The following is a 12,208-nucleotide window of genomic DNA, read 5'->3' as shown; positions in this document are numbered from 1 at the left end:
GTGGTTTTGCAATTCAGCTATCAGTTTTTAGGACAAATAGATTCAGGTTTGGAATCTCATCGAGTCACACAATATGCAAAGCCTATGAGGCTAAATCCGTAGCTGTAACAGCATCTCTTGTGTTCTTTTCCAAGGGTTTCTGCAAAGTTCTATGTATTTGCACACCGTAATTGAAGGCCTGCAATATAGACAATGATTTTTCAGTATTTAGAATTTATTTTTTAAACTAAGTGGTGAATCTCTGAAGCTCTGGTTAAGAGAAGCAGAAAGCCTAAAGCTGCATTAATTCTGCTGTTCATATCCGAAACCCTGAAAATAGTTCAGACAAATGCCAGTACCAATCTTTAGGGTAATACTTATCCCTATTCAGAGTGACATTTGTAGTTTAGAACATACTCATCTCTGCTTCACTGATTTTTTAGGCCCGGCGTATATAAGATGCATTGACAAAATGCATTCTTGTTAACAAGATTCATCCAGGTACCTCCCCTCCTGACATTTAGAAAACATTCTTTTTCTTAATCCATTGCATCATGAGGGTGGAAAATCACCAGTTTCAATGAAAGTCTCTGAAATTTAGTATCTTTGGAATTATCTGATGTTAGTCAGTTGTAGAGATTTACTGGGTAATTCAAGACAGCCTTCACAGTAAGTAATAAGAGAAATTAGCATTGAAGATAAACTGCCCTCTGTTGAAATTTCAGGGAGAGCTGATGTTTCCTGAGTTGACAGAACAAAACAGAAAAACAATAGAAGTTTTACGTAAAAGCTCTTATCTAAATGAAACTCCCATACTCTGGAGAATGAACATGTAGGCCATGAAGTGTCACAAAGGCTCTTCAAAAACACGGGAATAATCACTTAAACATGAGGTCTTGTATATTATCCCTTTTGCTTTTCTGTCATCCCTGGCCCTCCAGGATCCTTGCCCAACTGGCTATTTATGCAAGTAAGTAGAAGTCTTTCTGAATTAAGGCCTCCATTTCTAACGATATAGACGTCACTTAATGCACAGATCAGCTACTCTTTGGCAAATCTGGCTAGGTTGCACGGGACCGCTTCAATGTCAACAAAGTCCCCCACAGGGAATAAAAGGCTGGTTATCAAAATAGTGGCTGAACAGTCCTGCTTCCAGTTCTGTGCTCCTCTCATGCCCTCCTGTGTACACATGCAGTAGGCCAAAGCACAGTGCTCCAGAGCTGGCATTTTTGCAAAGGGATGAAGGAGAGCAAAGAGGAGGCTACAGCCCACTATGCTGACAGAGTTTTAAGCCAAATATAAGCAGATTTCATAGATCCTTTACATCATAGGGCCAGTCAACGGCTCCACACCATCATAATAAGCGATTTGAGATTACTCTGTGAGATGACATTACTTATTTCTATAAGTACAGGGGGAGAGAAGCGTTATGTACTCAGTTTTCTGCTCGATGCCCAGATGGTTTAAAGGTGATGTTAGTCTTCCCCCGCTTGCTTTCCATGATACCTATGAGACTGCCTTTCTAGCGTGTTCAGGCTGCTGGGAAACAGACAAATACTGAAACGCCTTTCTTTTTGGCTACGATCAAACCAATTATTATATTTTCCATTAGCTTATGAAGGTTACATTTACCCAAATACAGTAAGACATTAAGTTCTCATGAAATCACAAAAACAACTTTTATCTTGCTTTTATCTTGCAGTATTAAATTTTGTGGTGCTGTGCCTATTTTCTACAGATAGGTTCAACACAACATCTCTATCATTCATCGTGTCCTGCCAGAACTGGAGTCCTCACCAGTGTGGGACTACAGGAGGAATTACTTTGTCCATCTAAATTAACACTGTTCATCCTGGAGTTCTGCTTACTGAAACACAAGTGCTTTCAAAAACATGTCAAGCAGGGAGCTCACCATTATAACTTTCCAGGCTTATTGTCTGCATATAATAATTTTCTGGCTTTCATGCTGCAAAATAGCTGCTGATACCTGTACAGAACTGAGCACATATCATATTATGGTCTGATCCTGCCTGATGCAGAGCGTCCATAATCTTGAGTTGTTAGGTCTTAGCAATTTGTAGAGTATTTAAGAAGCAAGTTAAAATAGGAAATTCTGAGCCTACAAGGTAAACCTGTTCTAAAGAGCACATGTTGAGAGCCTTATCTGTGTGACAAGGGAGGAACAGCATTACACAGAACTACTGGACATCCAGATTAGAAAGCTCAGTAGATCCTTGCCTTTTGATCAAGTGCTTCAGGGTAGACTGCAAATGTTTATACAGATAGCGCACTGTGGTTTAGATTTTATGCTTTATTGCACATTTTTATGTCCTCATGAGTTGAACTAGACTAGCAGTAAAAAGCATGAGTCAAAGTCCACTTCTGAGCTTGTGCCTACACTCCAGTTCTGATGGGGGCTTTTCATTAACCCTATCTATAAAACTAGGTAGATTTTTATTTCTCATACGATGCACAGTTGTTTAGTAGATATTACACGGGACAGAATACTGCTTGTTCATTATATGGGTATCATGCACCATAAGCTATGGCCTAGTTGATTTTTCATGAATATGTATTAGTAAAAAACCCTCTATATGACCTTTGCTCTAAAATACTAATTTTGCTGTCCTGTTAAATATTGAAATGTTAAATATTGAAACAAATTTAAAAGTTAAGTTAGATATCAATATAGCCTATAGGTTACCTTTCATTTTTCCTGATGTGGAGTCGCTACTTTGGTAGTGGTACTTTTTGGTACTTTTTTCACTAAAGATTGAATTAAAAGTGAGAGCAATTTTTGCAGAGGGAGCTTCCAGAACAAAATATTCAGACAACACATCCCATAATTCATCATCCCCCAGCCAAGATAGCCCCCAAGAAAAACAAAAAGTGCCATAACGTGTGGCAGGGCAGAGCGTGAGGGTCCAGCATCCCGGGGTGTTCAGTCTGATTGTGCCGGAGCTTTCTCCTCCGCCCCATTACAAAACCTGTGTGTTCTGCTCTCCCACTCTGCACCCTCCCCTGCTCCCCACTGCATCCCAGGACCTGGGTGGGTTTGCACCTTCCCCTGGGTCTGCGAGCAGCCCTCCCCTCCTCTCAGCACAAAGCTTCTCTCCTTGGAGGCAGCCCAGCTCCCGGCGAGCCAGAAACAGCGAGCATTGTGTAAGAGCGTTGTATAAGGGTGCCGGGGATGAGCCAGAGATCGGTATCTGGCATTGCAGGTAGGGTTACAGGAGGGACTTGTGCAGATGAGCCAGGTCGCCTCGTGTTCACCCCTCTGGCTTTCAAACGGGCATGTCAAGGGGTGGTATGGTGAGGAGCAAGCAGCTGGATGGCTTGTCAGTGCTTCTGAAAGATGCAGAATCCTTCTTCCCACCCATTCCTACCTTGAGAACGGACAGGAGGCAGCAGTGCTGGTCCCCGGTGTTGCCTGGGGCAGCCACTTGCCGAGTGGGAAGGGAAGCCTGAGGCTGACCAGGAAGCATTCAGTTCATGATACAGACAGGACTGGGATTCAAACCACAAAATTACTGTGCCCCTGGCCTCGAGGAGGCACAACCACTGCCTAAACCCGAAGCAACAGAGTAAGGTTAAAAACACCTGCCTAGGGTTGGACTAGATGACCTTTGAAGGTCTCTTCCAACCCAAACTATTCTATGATTCTATTATCCCCCAAGCAGTGCGACCCTTTTTCATACCCATTGGTTAATCCGATGTATTTGTGTGAAGGAGGAGGCACTTGGTGAGAATGCTTAACCACAGTGATTAATGTTAATTGGTTAATCGCCTTTCATTATGGGAAAAGAAAGTAAGTGCAGTAACTGGCAATATGGCTTGACAGTGTTTCTAGATTGGAGAGTGAAGCCTGAGAATTAATTCTGAATATGGCCTTCTCAGACCAGTGGAGATGATGAACCCGAAGATGTCTTTCTTGATTTTGGGCAAAACAGGAATATTCTTTTCCTGATGCAGGGCCGTAGATCTGAAACACAACTCAGTATCAGAATAGAATGAGCATTTTGCTGCTTTTATTTGAGGTATCCAGTGTGAATGTGAGGACCAGCTAAAACAAAACAAACAAAAAACCCCAAACAAACAAACAAAAAAGGGGGGTTGAACTTGAGTGATGGAGGAAGAGCACACTGCCTGGTCTGCTGCCTCGACTCTCCGGTGAGCTGATCACTCGGGATGTGAGACAGCAACCTCTGAAGTTACTGCTGCCTGCTCAGGGCTTGTGAGTCAAAGCCATGAGACCTCAGCAAGCTCGCTGTGGGCACATGAGCGCTCAACACACAGAAGATAATCTAATGAAGCCTGCTTCCTGTGATGTTAGCAAAGCTTAACCATAAAAATTGTGTCACTTTTGGCAAGAAGGAAACTTATTCTGTCGTGTCCGTGAAGAGTCCCAGACATTTTTGGCCTGATGTGGCAGAGCTTCTCCTGTGACTCATCCACCTCCTTCCCATTTGTGTCCGTTCACCTACTTTTGAGTTGTAAACTCTGAAAAAGAATCTGATTTCCTCCAGCATCTTCCGCATCTATGCCTTCAAGAGAAACCTGCTGTAATTATTGTAGACACCACTTACTCTTCTTGCTCATGTAAAGTAGCAGCCATGCTGGGCCTTCAGAAGACAGCCAAGGTTTTGGGTGCCAGAATGGATAAATAGTTCTTTACTTCTGCTATTCCACCCATGTGCCACTTTCCTTAAAGGAAAAATAGGAAATTACTTCTGGCATATAAAGTGCAGGATAAAAACATCCTTTTGAAAACATCTCTGATACATTTGGAACGATTATTAAAATCACCATCAGGTGCAAAGCAGGAATTACACATGGACTCATTTACTATATATCTTTTGGCAGTTAATAAATCAGCCTAGTGGAGATGCTAGATGCATGAGATGCTGTACATTCACACTGCAACACTGAGACCTGCCCAGAAAAACGTATTTTCTAGGCGAGTATGAAGAGAAAAAGAGGACACACACTCTCCATTTTAAACTGGGGGATGCAGGAAGGCTGTGCCAAAGCCAGGTACATTAGGGTAATGCTTTAAACAAAAGACTATATTTTTCTACAGTCATTTCATAATTAGTTTTTTTATACAAGTGACAGTTGCCTTCGTGCCAAGTCCTGGTCTCATCAGGGAAAATGGCAAAGCTCCCAGGATAGCTAGAATTTTTCTCTTTATACAGAATTCATTGAAGAACTTTGTATTTCTCCTTTTTAATAGACTGGCGCAAAACCAATAATTTTAGGATTAGTAACTAATTATTTACAGGAGGGGCAGAATTTTTATTTAAACCACTCAATTGTTTACTTCAAGAGCACTTGTGTGTCACTGAGTCACCAAACCACAATTAAATTCTGGGAAATGTCTTATTGTTGAGGTTCACGTGGTCCCATGACATGGTGGGATGGTTCAGAGTCTGATTTTAATTGGAGGCCTGATCTAAATTTGTATGCTCTTTAATCTTTTGATTGACAGACTGTGAAGGATTTTGAAGTTCCACAAGATGTCAGTAGCAGAAGAAAGGTCTTGTGCTGTCGTCTCTGGCTGGGTTGTTTGTACATGACAAATATCAGGCAGAGTATTTTCTTTTCCCTAAAGAGTTCAAGGAGATACTGTCTTTTCTGAGAAGAGCCCAGACGGAGTCTCTTGGGTGGTTTGCTTGGAAGAAAAGACAAGGAGATAAAAATACCTTGCAATGTGTGTGCTGGAGGATATTTTACCAGTTCCCACTGTAAAACTTCCAGTAGGCTTTACTTTGCACTTGCTTCACAAATACAGTAAACATGATGGGGTGAGGGTTTGGGTTTTTTTCCCCCCTTTTATTTGTGTGCGTGTTGTGGTTTTTTGTGTGTGAGTGGGTTTTTTTCTTTGTTTTGTGTGGGTTTTTATTTTGCCTTGTTTTCTGTTGTTTTGGGGTTTTTTGGTGTAGTTTGGTGTTTGGGTTTTTTTTTCTTTTTGGTGCGGGGAGGGGGTGTGTTTTGTTCTGTTTTGTCGGATCGTGAAGCAATTCCGAATCTTGGAATAGCGATTAATTTAAAGATTTCCCAGACATGCCCGGTTAATGTAATGAGCCGCGAAGTGATGACAAAGATAGGGAACACATTACGGAGGAGATAACGGAGCTGTTAATTCAGAAGGTGGAGATTTGCATGGGAAGACATTCCCCACCCCACCCCCCCGGCCCGGCGCTGCAGTGCGGACGGGAGTTTTGGGGCGGGGGGGACACGGGACTCTCCCCTCCGCGCTGCTCCCGCGCAGCCGCCAGGGGGCGCCGCCGCACCGCAGTGCGGGGCCCGCCCGGGGGGGGCCGGGGGGTGTTTGTGAGAGGGTTCGTGGAGCCTGCCGAGGGTGACTCTGAAGTCTCAGGTGTCTCAGCTCCCGGGAGGGTGTTCAGCCCTCACCGGTGTAGCGCTGGGGCGGGGGGGGGGGGGGGGCGCGGTGTTGGTGAACTCAGGTGAAACTGCGTCCCAGATGCATTAATTACACGGTACATGCGGTTGCTGCGGTTCAGCTGCTTTCTCATGCTAGCCGTGCAGTCTGCGCCTAAACGGAGCAGATGTTCTCCGTGTCCTTTCAGCTCGCTGTTGGAGGGCGTTCGTTTCCATGACAAGGAAGGGAATCGCTCCCCGTGTGTGGCTGAGAGAAAATACAGACAAGGCTGTGGCACTGGATGGGCAGAGAGAAAGAAAACCTGAGCGTTCATTAACAAAGATCTAAGGACAGTTTCTTATTGTAAGATGTCAATCAGGACAATCTGAGAGAGGTGCTGCTTCCCCTGTAAGATGTCACTTGCATACTAACATTAAATACATTATAGAATCGTAGAATCATTTCAGTTGGAAGGGACCCTCAGATCATCGAATCCAACCATAACCTACCTCTAGCACTAAACATACGTGTTATTATATACATATTATTATAACATACATGTTTTCTTATGATCAGAGAGCGTGGCTGATCCCAGGCTGGTTTTCTGCTGGCATTTGTCGGGTCAGTTGTAGGCCTTGGGTGTCTTATTTAAAAATTCTAATGAGATCTTGTTTTTTGTTCTGGAGTAATGCCTTTAGGATTGTCTCCGCTCGGATCGGATTCTTGGTGCTTAAACGAGGGAGCAGCCTGGGATCATCCAGCTAGGCACTGTGTTTTGGGCTGAGATGACTGAAAAAGGGCACGTTGACTGCGATTCCTCCGTTTGAAAAATGTCATAGCGAGTATAAATACAAATACTGCTGGAGGATGATGCTGTAGCTGGTAGTAGTGACTTTATTTCCTGACATAAAATTAGCTTGCAGGGCTTTGGTCTTTGCTACCAAACAGAAAAGGACTATAGTTATTGTGTCATTATGTATATATGGACATCTGAACAAGGGAGGCAACATAAATATTAAAACCACAACTTTAGGATGCCTAGCCCAGTTCCTCATGGCAGCAGTTATCTCCTTAATAAAATGGAAGATGCCATTGTTCAAAAGTTAAGTAATAAGTACATATAAATTAGTTTTCTACCAAATGAATAAAATTACTATTTACATCTCAAAACTTCGTAAAAGTGTATAGTCTTCTGAGTGAAGCATTTCAAATGAGTGAAGCATTGATGCAACTGTAGACAGAGAATTTCTAATTCCTTTGAATCCTCTATTCTTACTGAACCTGAGAGTAATCAGGATATATCATTAAAAACTGTAAGATAAAAAACGGTTCGCTCCTAAGGTTACGTATTAGACCTAAGGAAACCTTTGCAAAAAAATAAGGGAAAGTGTTCCATGAAGTGAGCAGAGGCTTTTTTCTTTCTGCATCAGTACCCAGCAGCTTTTTGACCTTGCTTTCAAATCCCTGTTACCCACAGCTCCTCCAGTCCCCCAGGTTTTGGACATGACTTGCATTCATTGCCTCATACATTTAAGCAAGGCGCACTGAATTTAGTGTGTTGAGCCATCGAACATGGACCGTGGTATCCAAGACCCAAAATGTTCCATCCTGTTTAAATGTTAATGGTATTCTGCAGGTTTGCATTTATGGATGTATTACATGGGGGTTTTTTTTCCCTTTTTTGGCAGGTGACGTTGGTAATGGAAGAAGAACGAGAATGATTACATATCCATAACTCCCAGCAGTATGTCAGGTAATGATATTTCATAAGAGCATCTATGCAATATTTCTTGCTTTGCTGGAGTGATTATTATTAAGTGTTTACTGCAAAATACTGCTTTAACAAGTTCTGAATGCATTAGTGCTGGGAATTGAAATCTTTCCTCTACCCAGAGCATAGAGTTGTGGGACACACAGTAATCTTCCTCAGCATTTTTCCGCTGAAACTTTCATCCTTCTTGTTTTTTCTTCAGAAACAAAGTTGTGTTTTGTTCTGAATGGACATTCCCACTTCCAACATTTCTGCTGAAACTGCCAGTACGGTGACAGCTTCTGCTGAGTACGTTGGCCTAAGTTATTTTGTAACATGGACATGTCCCCTGAGGTTCGAAGTGAGACAGTCAGATTCATTTTACATAGATTGCCAAGTGCTCTTCAGATAATAATTGACTAGGTCTGCAGGTGGGCTGAAGATCCAGAGTTGAAATGACCATTAACTATTTTAAGTTCCCTTAACCATCTTATCCATCCCAGTTGCAAAGCATTTGAAGGCTATACATAAATTAGCTGTGTTGAAGAACCCATATATTCTAATTCTAGAAGAGAGTGTCTAAAAAGATGTACATATTATGTGGAGATCATGTAGAAAGCCAGAGAATTTCAGACTTTGATAATTTGTTTTAGTATTCATCAAATTGCGTAAGAAAGGAAAATGTTTTGCTGATACTGTTTGTCAGCACATACTTCAAGAGCCAAATGCCGTAAATGGGACCTTTTAAAAGCCTGTTTGGAAAATGCAGCGTGTGGTACATAGGGACAATCATAACAAACAAGACTGAATCCTGGTGTAATGCTCAAGGGACAGTTTATTTTTACTGACTGGGCAGCTCAAATATCCTTTTCCCTAGAAGGCTCCCATCCTTTTGTGTTGGCCAGCAAAGGGCAGCAGCTGCCTTCACTGGCAAAGCTGGTCTTTTAAGTTTAGGGTCCTAGATATGAGGTGGAGAGTAAAATTCATGGCGAGAAACAAAGTATTGTTTAAATGCATGCCTTCAAAGTAAAATGTATTATTTAATAATGTGCAAAGATGTGCCATTTTGACTTCTGCTTTTAGGGTTTCTTTGCTGTCCATTGAAGTGGAGGTTAGTCACAGGTGAATATGAGATGGAGGCAGAGGGCATCAGGGCTTCTCGTGGAATGAAGTGGTTGGTGTGTCAGGCTCTGGATGAGCATCAGCACCACGCAAGGATCAGGAAGGAGTTAGTATCCTTAGGCTACATTGGCAGGACTCGCTAGAGAGTTTTTGCATTCTTCTAAAGGCATTCTAGGGATGATGATTTCATTTGGCAAATACCTGTTTTGGAAGATTTTTAAGCATTGACATGTAACTCAGTCTCTCCAGCTCTCTGTCGTGCTCTCTTCTGTCTCATGTTAAACTGTGGTTTTGACCTTTTACTACAGGGCTTGATTTTGCTGTGGTTTTGGAGGGAGCGATTAGTAGCTTGTGCTATGTGATAGCAAGAGATGGGGAAGGAAACGCAGTATCCTCTCCTTATCCTCACTGTATCTGTTTGGGGTGTAGCTTCCCATGGAGGGGGTGTTTATGAAGAATTCCCACTAGCACTCTAACCAGACCTGTCTCCCTGGACCTCCCCCTGGCAGAGAAGCTCTGCTAAGCTCAGTGAAACACAAAGCTTAATTGGAAGGACCTACATTTCTTTCAAAAGAAGCGGGCAGAACAAATACGTGCAAGGAAAATGATCGCCAGGCGAAAAAGGTTCATTGCATAAGATGACTGTTGGTACAGCTGTGGATGACCAACACTTTTCATTATGAGCAGTTTATATTTTCTGTTTCTCATTATAGGAATGAAATTCCCTACATGAGTGTGAATGTGAAAAGAAGCATGGGTGAAAGAAAAATATTTCAAATGCTATAAAAACTGCATAAATACCACCATCCAGAGCCAGACAGGACTCCTTTCCTAATGAATGAAAATGAAAACTTAGATTCTGTTACTGAGTCACTGGAATGTGAAAGCAGAATTTAATCCAAAACCAAACCAGTTGCCTAAAATAATAGGCTGTATTATCCTGATTTTTCGATAGATAATTTCTCTGCCCATATGTTACATTCTTACTGCAGTAAGAATTATCCTCTCATAGGCACTACCCAAAAGCCTTCAGTTTCTAGTGCAGTCTAGAGGAGTTTTTCTGACAGAAGATTGTAGCATTTGGCCTTTGGTAGTAAAGCTGGGCTTTACTACATTTTGCAGTTACCATAGGAAAAATATTTTGAATATTTTGACATTCCAGCTTTAAAAACACATACTGGTATTATTATTTTATGGCACACGTCTGTAATTGTATGTGCTTATAGCTTTTAATAGAGAGAGAGTTCAATTTTTCCAAAATTATTTTGGGAACTTCAAAGTTATGGGTAACACGGAAAGATTTCACAAGTGTAGAAGCCCTTACTTCAAAGTGAATAAAGTGAAAAATAAAAAGCAAAATGAATGCGCCAGGTACAATTTTTGCATGCAGAAAGATGAACTGAAGGGCAAATGTTGAGTTACTGGAGTCCAAACTACTTTTGCTTTTTCTTAGAACGTAGTCAAAATAGAGTTCACACAGCAGTATAGGTGGAGTTAATGAACACCTAATATTGGGACATTAGAAGTTGACAAGTGAAAAGCTGGACCTACAGGTGTTGCAGACACAGTTTTACAGTATACTTTTGTGATTCTGCCAGTTCTAAGTGTCAAAACTTGCTTAATCAGTATTGTGTGCACATAACTCAGATGATGACCAAACGTTGAGATAACGGGATGCTTCTGGAGAGGGAGAGCTGGACATAATATGTCTTGCAGTGGGGTATTAAGTCTGAGACAGATGCATTCTGTTCTCATAAACTGAAGCTCGGTACATCCTGAAAATAAATATTTTTCAGATGAGTGATCACACACATAAATGTAACAAAGCAATTGTGAAAGTTTAGCTTTCCTGTCTTGAAACTTTTTTTTTTTTTAAAACATTTGTTGCTTTTTATGATGAGGACTGCAGCAAATCTGATGCTTTTAAAGAACAATATAAAAATGTATTTAGGGAATGTAAGTAAAATATGTTTGGGTTTTTTTTTCGATAGAAATAAGTGGGAAAAGTGACTGATCGGGTGCTCCCCCTATAGTTCACAGCAGCTTTACAGTTGGCACCATCAATTACTGTCCACAGAGTAATACCTGGAAGAAAATTATAAGTATTTTAAGAACTGTCTCAGCAATAACTACAAGTCTTTCTGTTATACATTTGCACAATAGAATAGAAAAATTAAAAAGTTGGAAAGTGGCAATATAGTACTTTTCAAATAAGTATGTAGCATAGTTCTTTAAAAAATTCTTGCCGTTTAGATACTGTAATGAAGGTTCTGGCTTTAGCATCACTATTCACTGGCAATAATCTTTATTCACTGGCAATATTCTGTCACTGAAGGCTCCTTCTGTACATTTTCTCCCAAAATGCAGGGCAAGCCCTGAGACAGATCTTCGTTGTACTTTGTTTACTGGAGTGAGAACTGAAGAAGGAATTCAAGAATGGGTTCTAAAAACCAGAAAATAGTATTTGTAGAATACAGTAAATCTCATTAATTTCACCTTCATGGCAGATTAAAATGGAATGTAAAGAACGTAATAGCTGGGTCAGTGAAGTCTGCAGCAGCTCTTTCACTGACCTCAGTAAGGCCAGGACTTTACTCTGCTTTTACTTGGAGTTTCATAATTGACGCAGACATTGTGCTTCTACGCTCAAATATTCACACTGTTCTATTTAGTAATGACTATCAAGTTAGGTCAAGATAGGAATTATAATAAAATTAAGCGCTCCCATTAGGGAATATAATTTAAATGTCATAAATGCATATTTTCAGAAAGTAGAATTTAATATGCAGCATTTCTTGTAACAGGTCACTTGTTTGGAGAAGAAAATTAATTTGCTTTTGTGCAACAAACCCATTTGAAACCCAGTGTCTCCAAGGGTGTTGTGTGTAGCTTCCAAGAACTGGGAGAAGTGATAGGACAGGAAAGGTACCACCTTTCCTTCATGCATCTTTTCATAGTAATGCTTATTAACTTGT

The 12,208-nt window shown here is 41.2% G+C and overlaps 1 protein-coding gene across 6 annotated transcripts in view; it reads left to right on the top strand.

Moving 5' to 3' along the window:
• Positions 1 to 12,208, top strand: part of THRB (thyroid hormone receptor beta) — a 160,402-nt gene that overhangs the window by 100,262 nt on the left and 47,932 nt on the right. For all 6 annotated transcript variants that reach the window (XM_065628557.1, XM_065628559.1, XM_065628555.1 and 3 more), the window contains one exon: positions 8,050 to 8,114. In XM_065628557.1, the coding sequence (XP_065484629.1) occupies positions 8,108 to 8,114 (7 nt within the window). In that variant the 5' untranslated portion in view covers positions 8,050 to 8,107. The remainder of the gene's footprint in view (positions 1 to 8,049; positions 8,115 to 12,208) is intronic.

The sequence above is a fragment of the Caloenas nicobarica genome, chromosome 2 (assembly GCF_036013445.1).
Source record: "Caloenas nicobarica isolate bCalNic1 chromosome 2, bCalNic1.hap1, whole genome shotgun sequence".
In the NCBI taxonomy this organism is placed as follows: domain Eukaryota; kingdom Metazoa; phylum Chordata; class Aves; order Columbiformes; family Columbidae; genus Caloenas; species Caloenas nicobarica.
The sequence above is the reverse complement of the archived record's forward strand: the minus strand, read 5'-3'. Positions and strand labels throughout refer to the sequence as shown.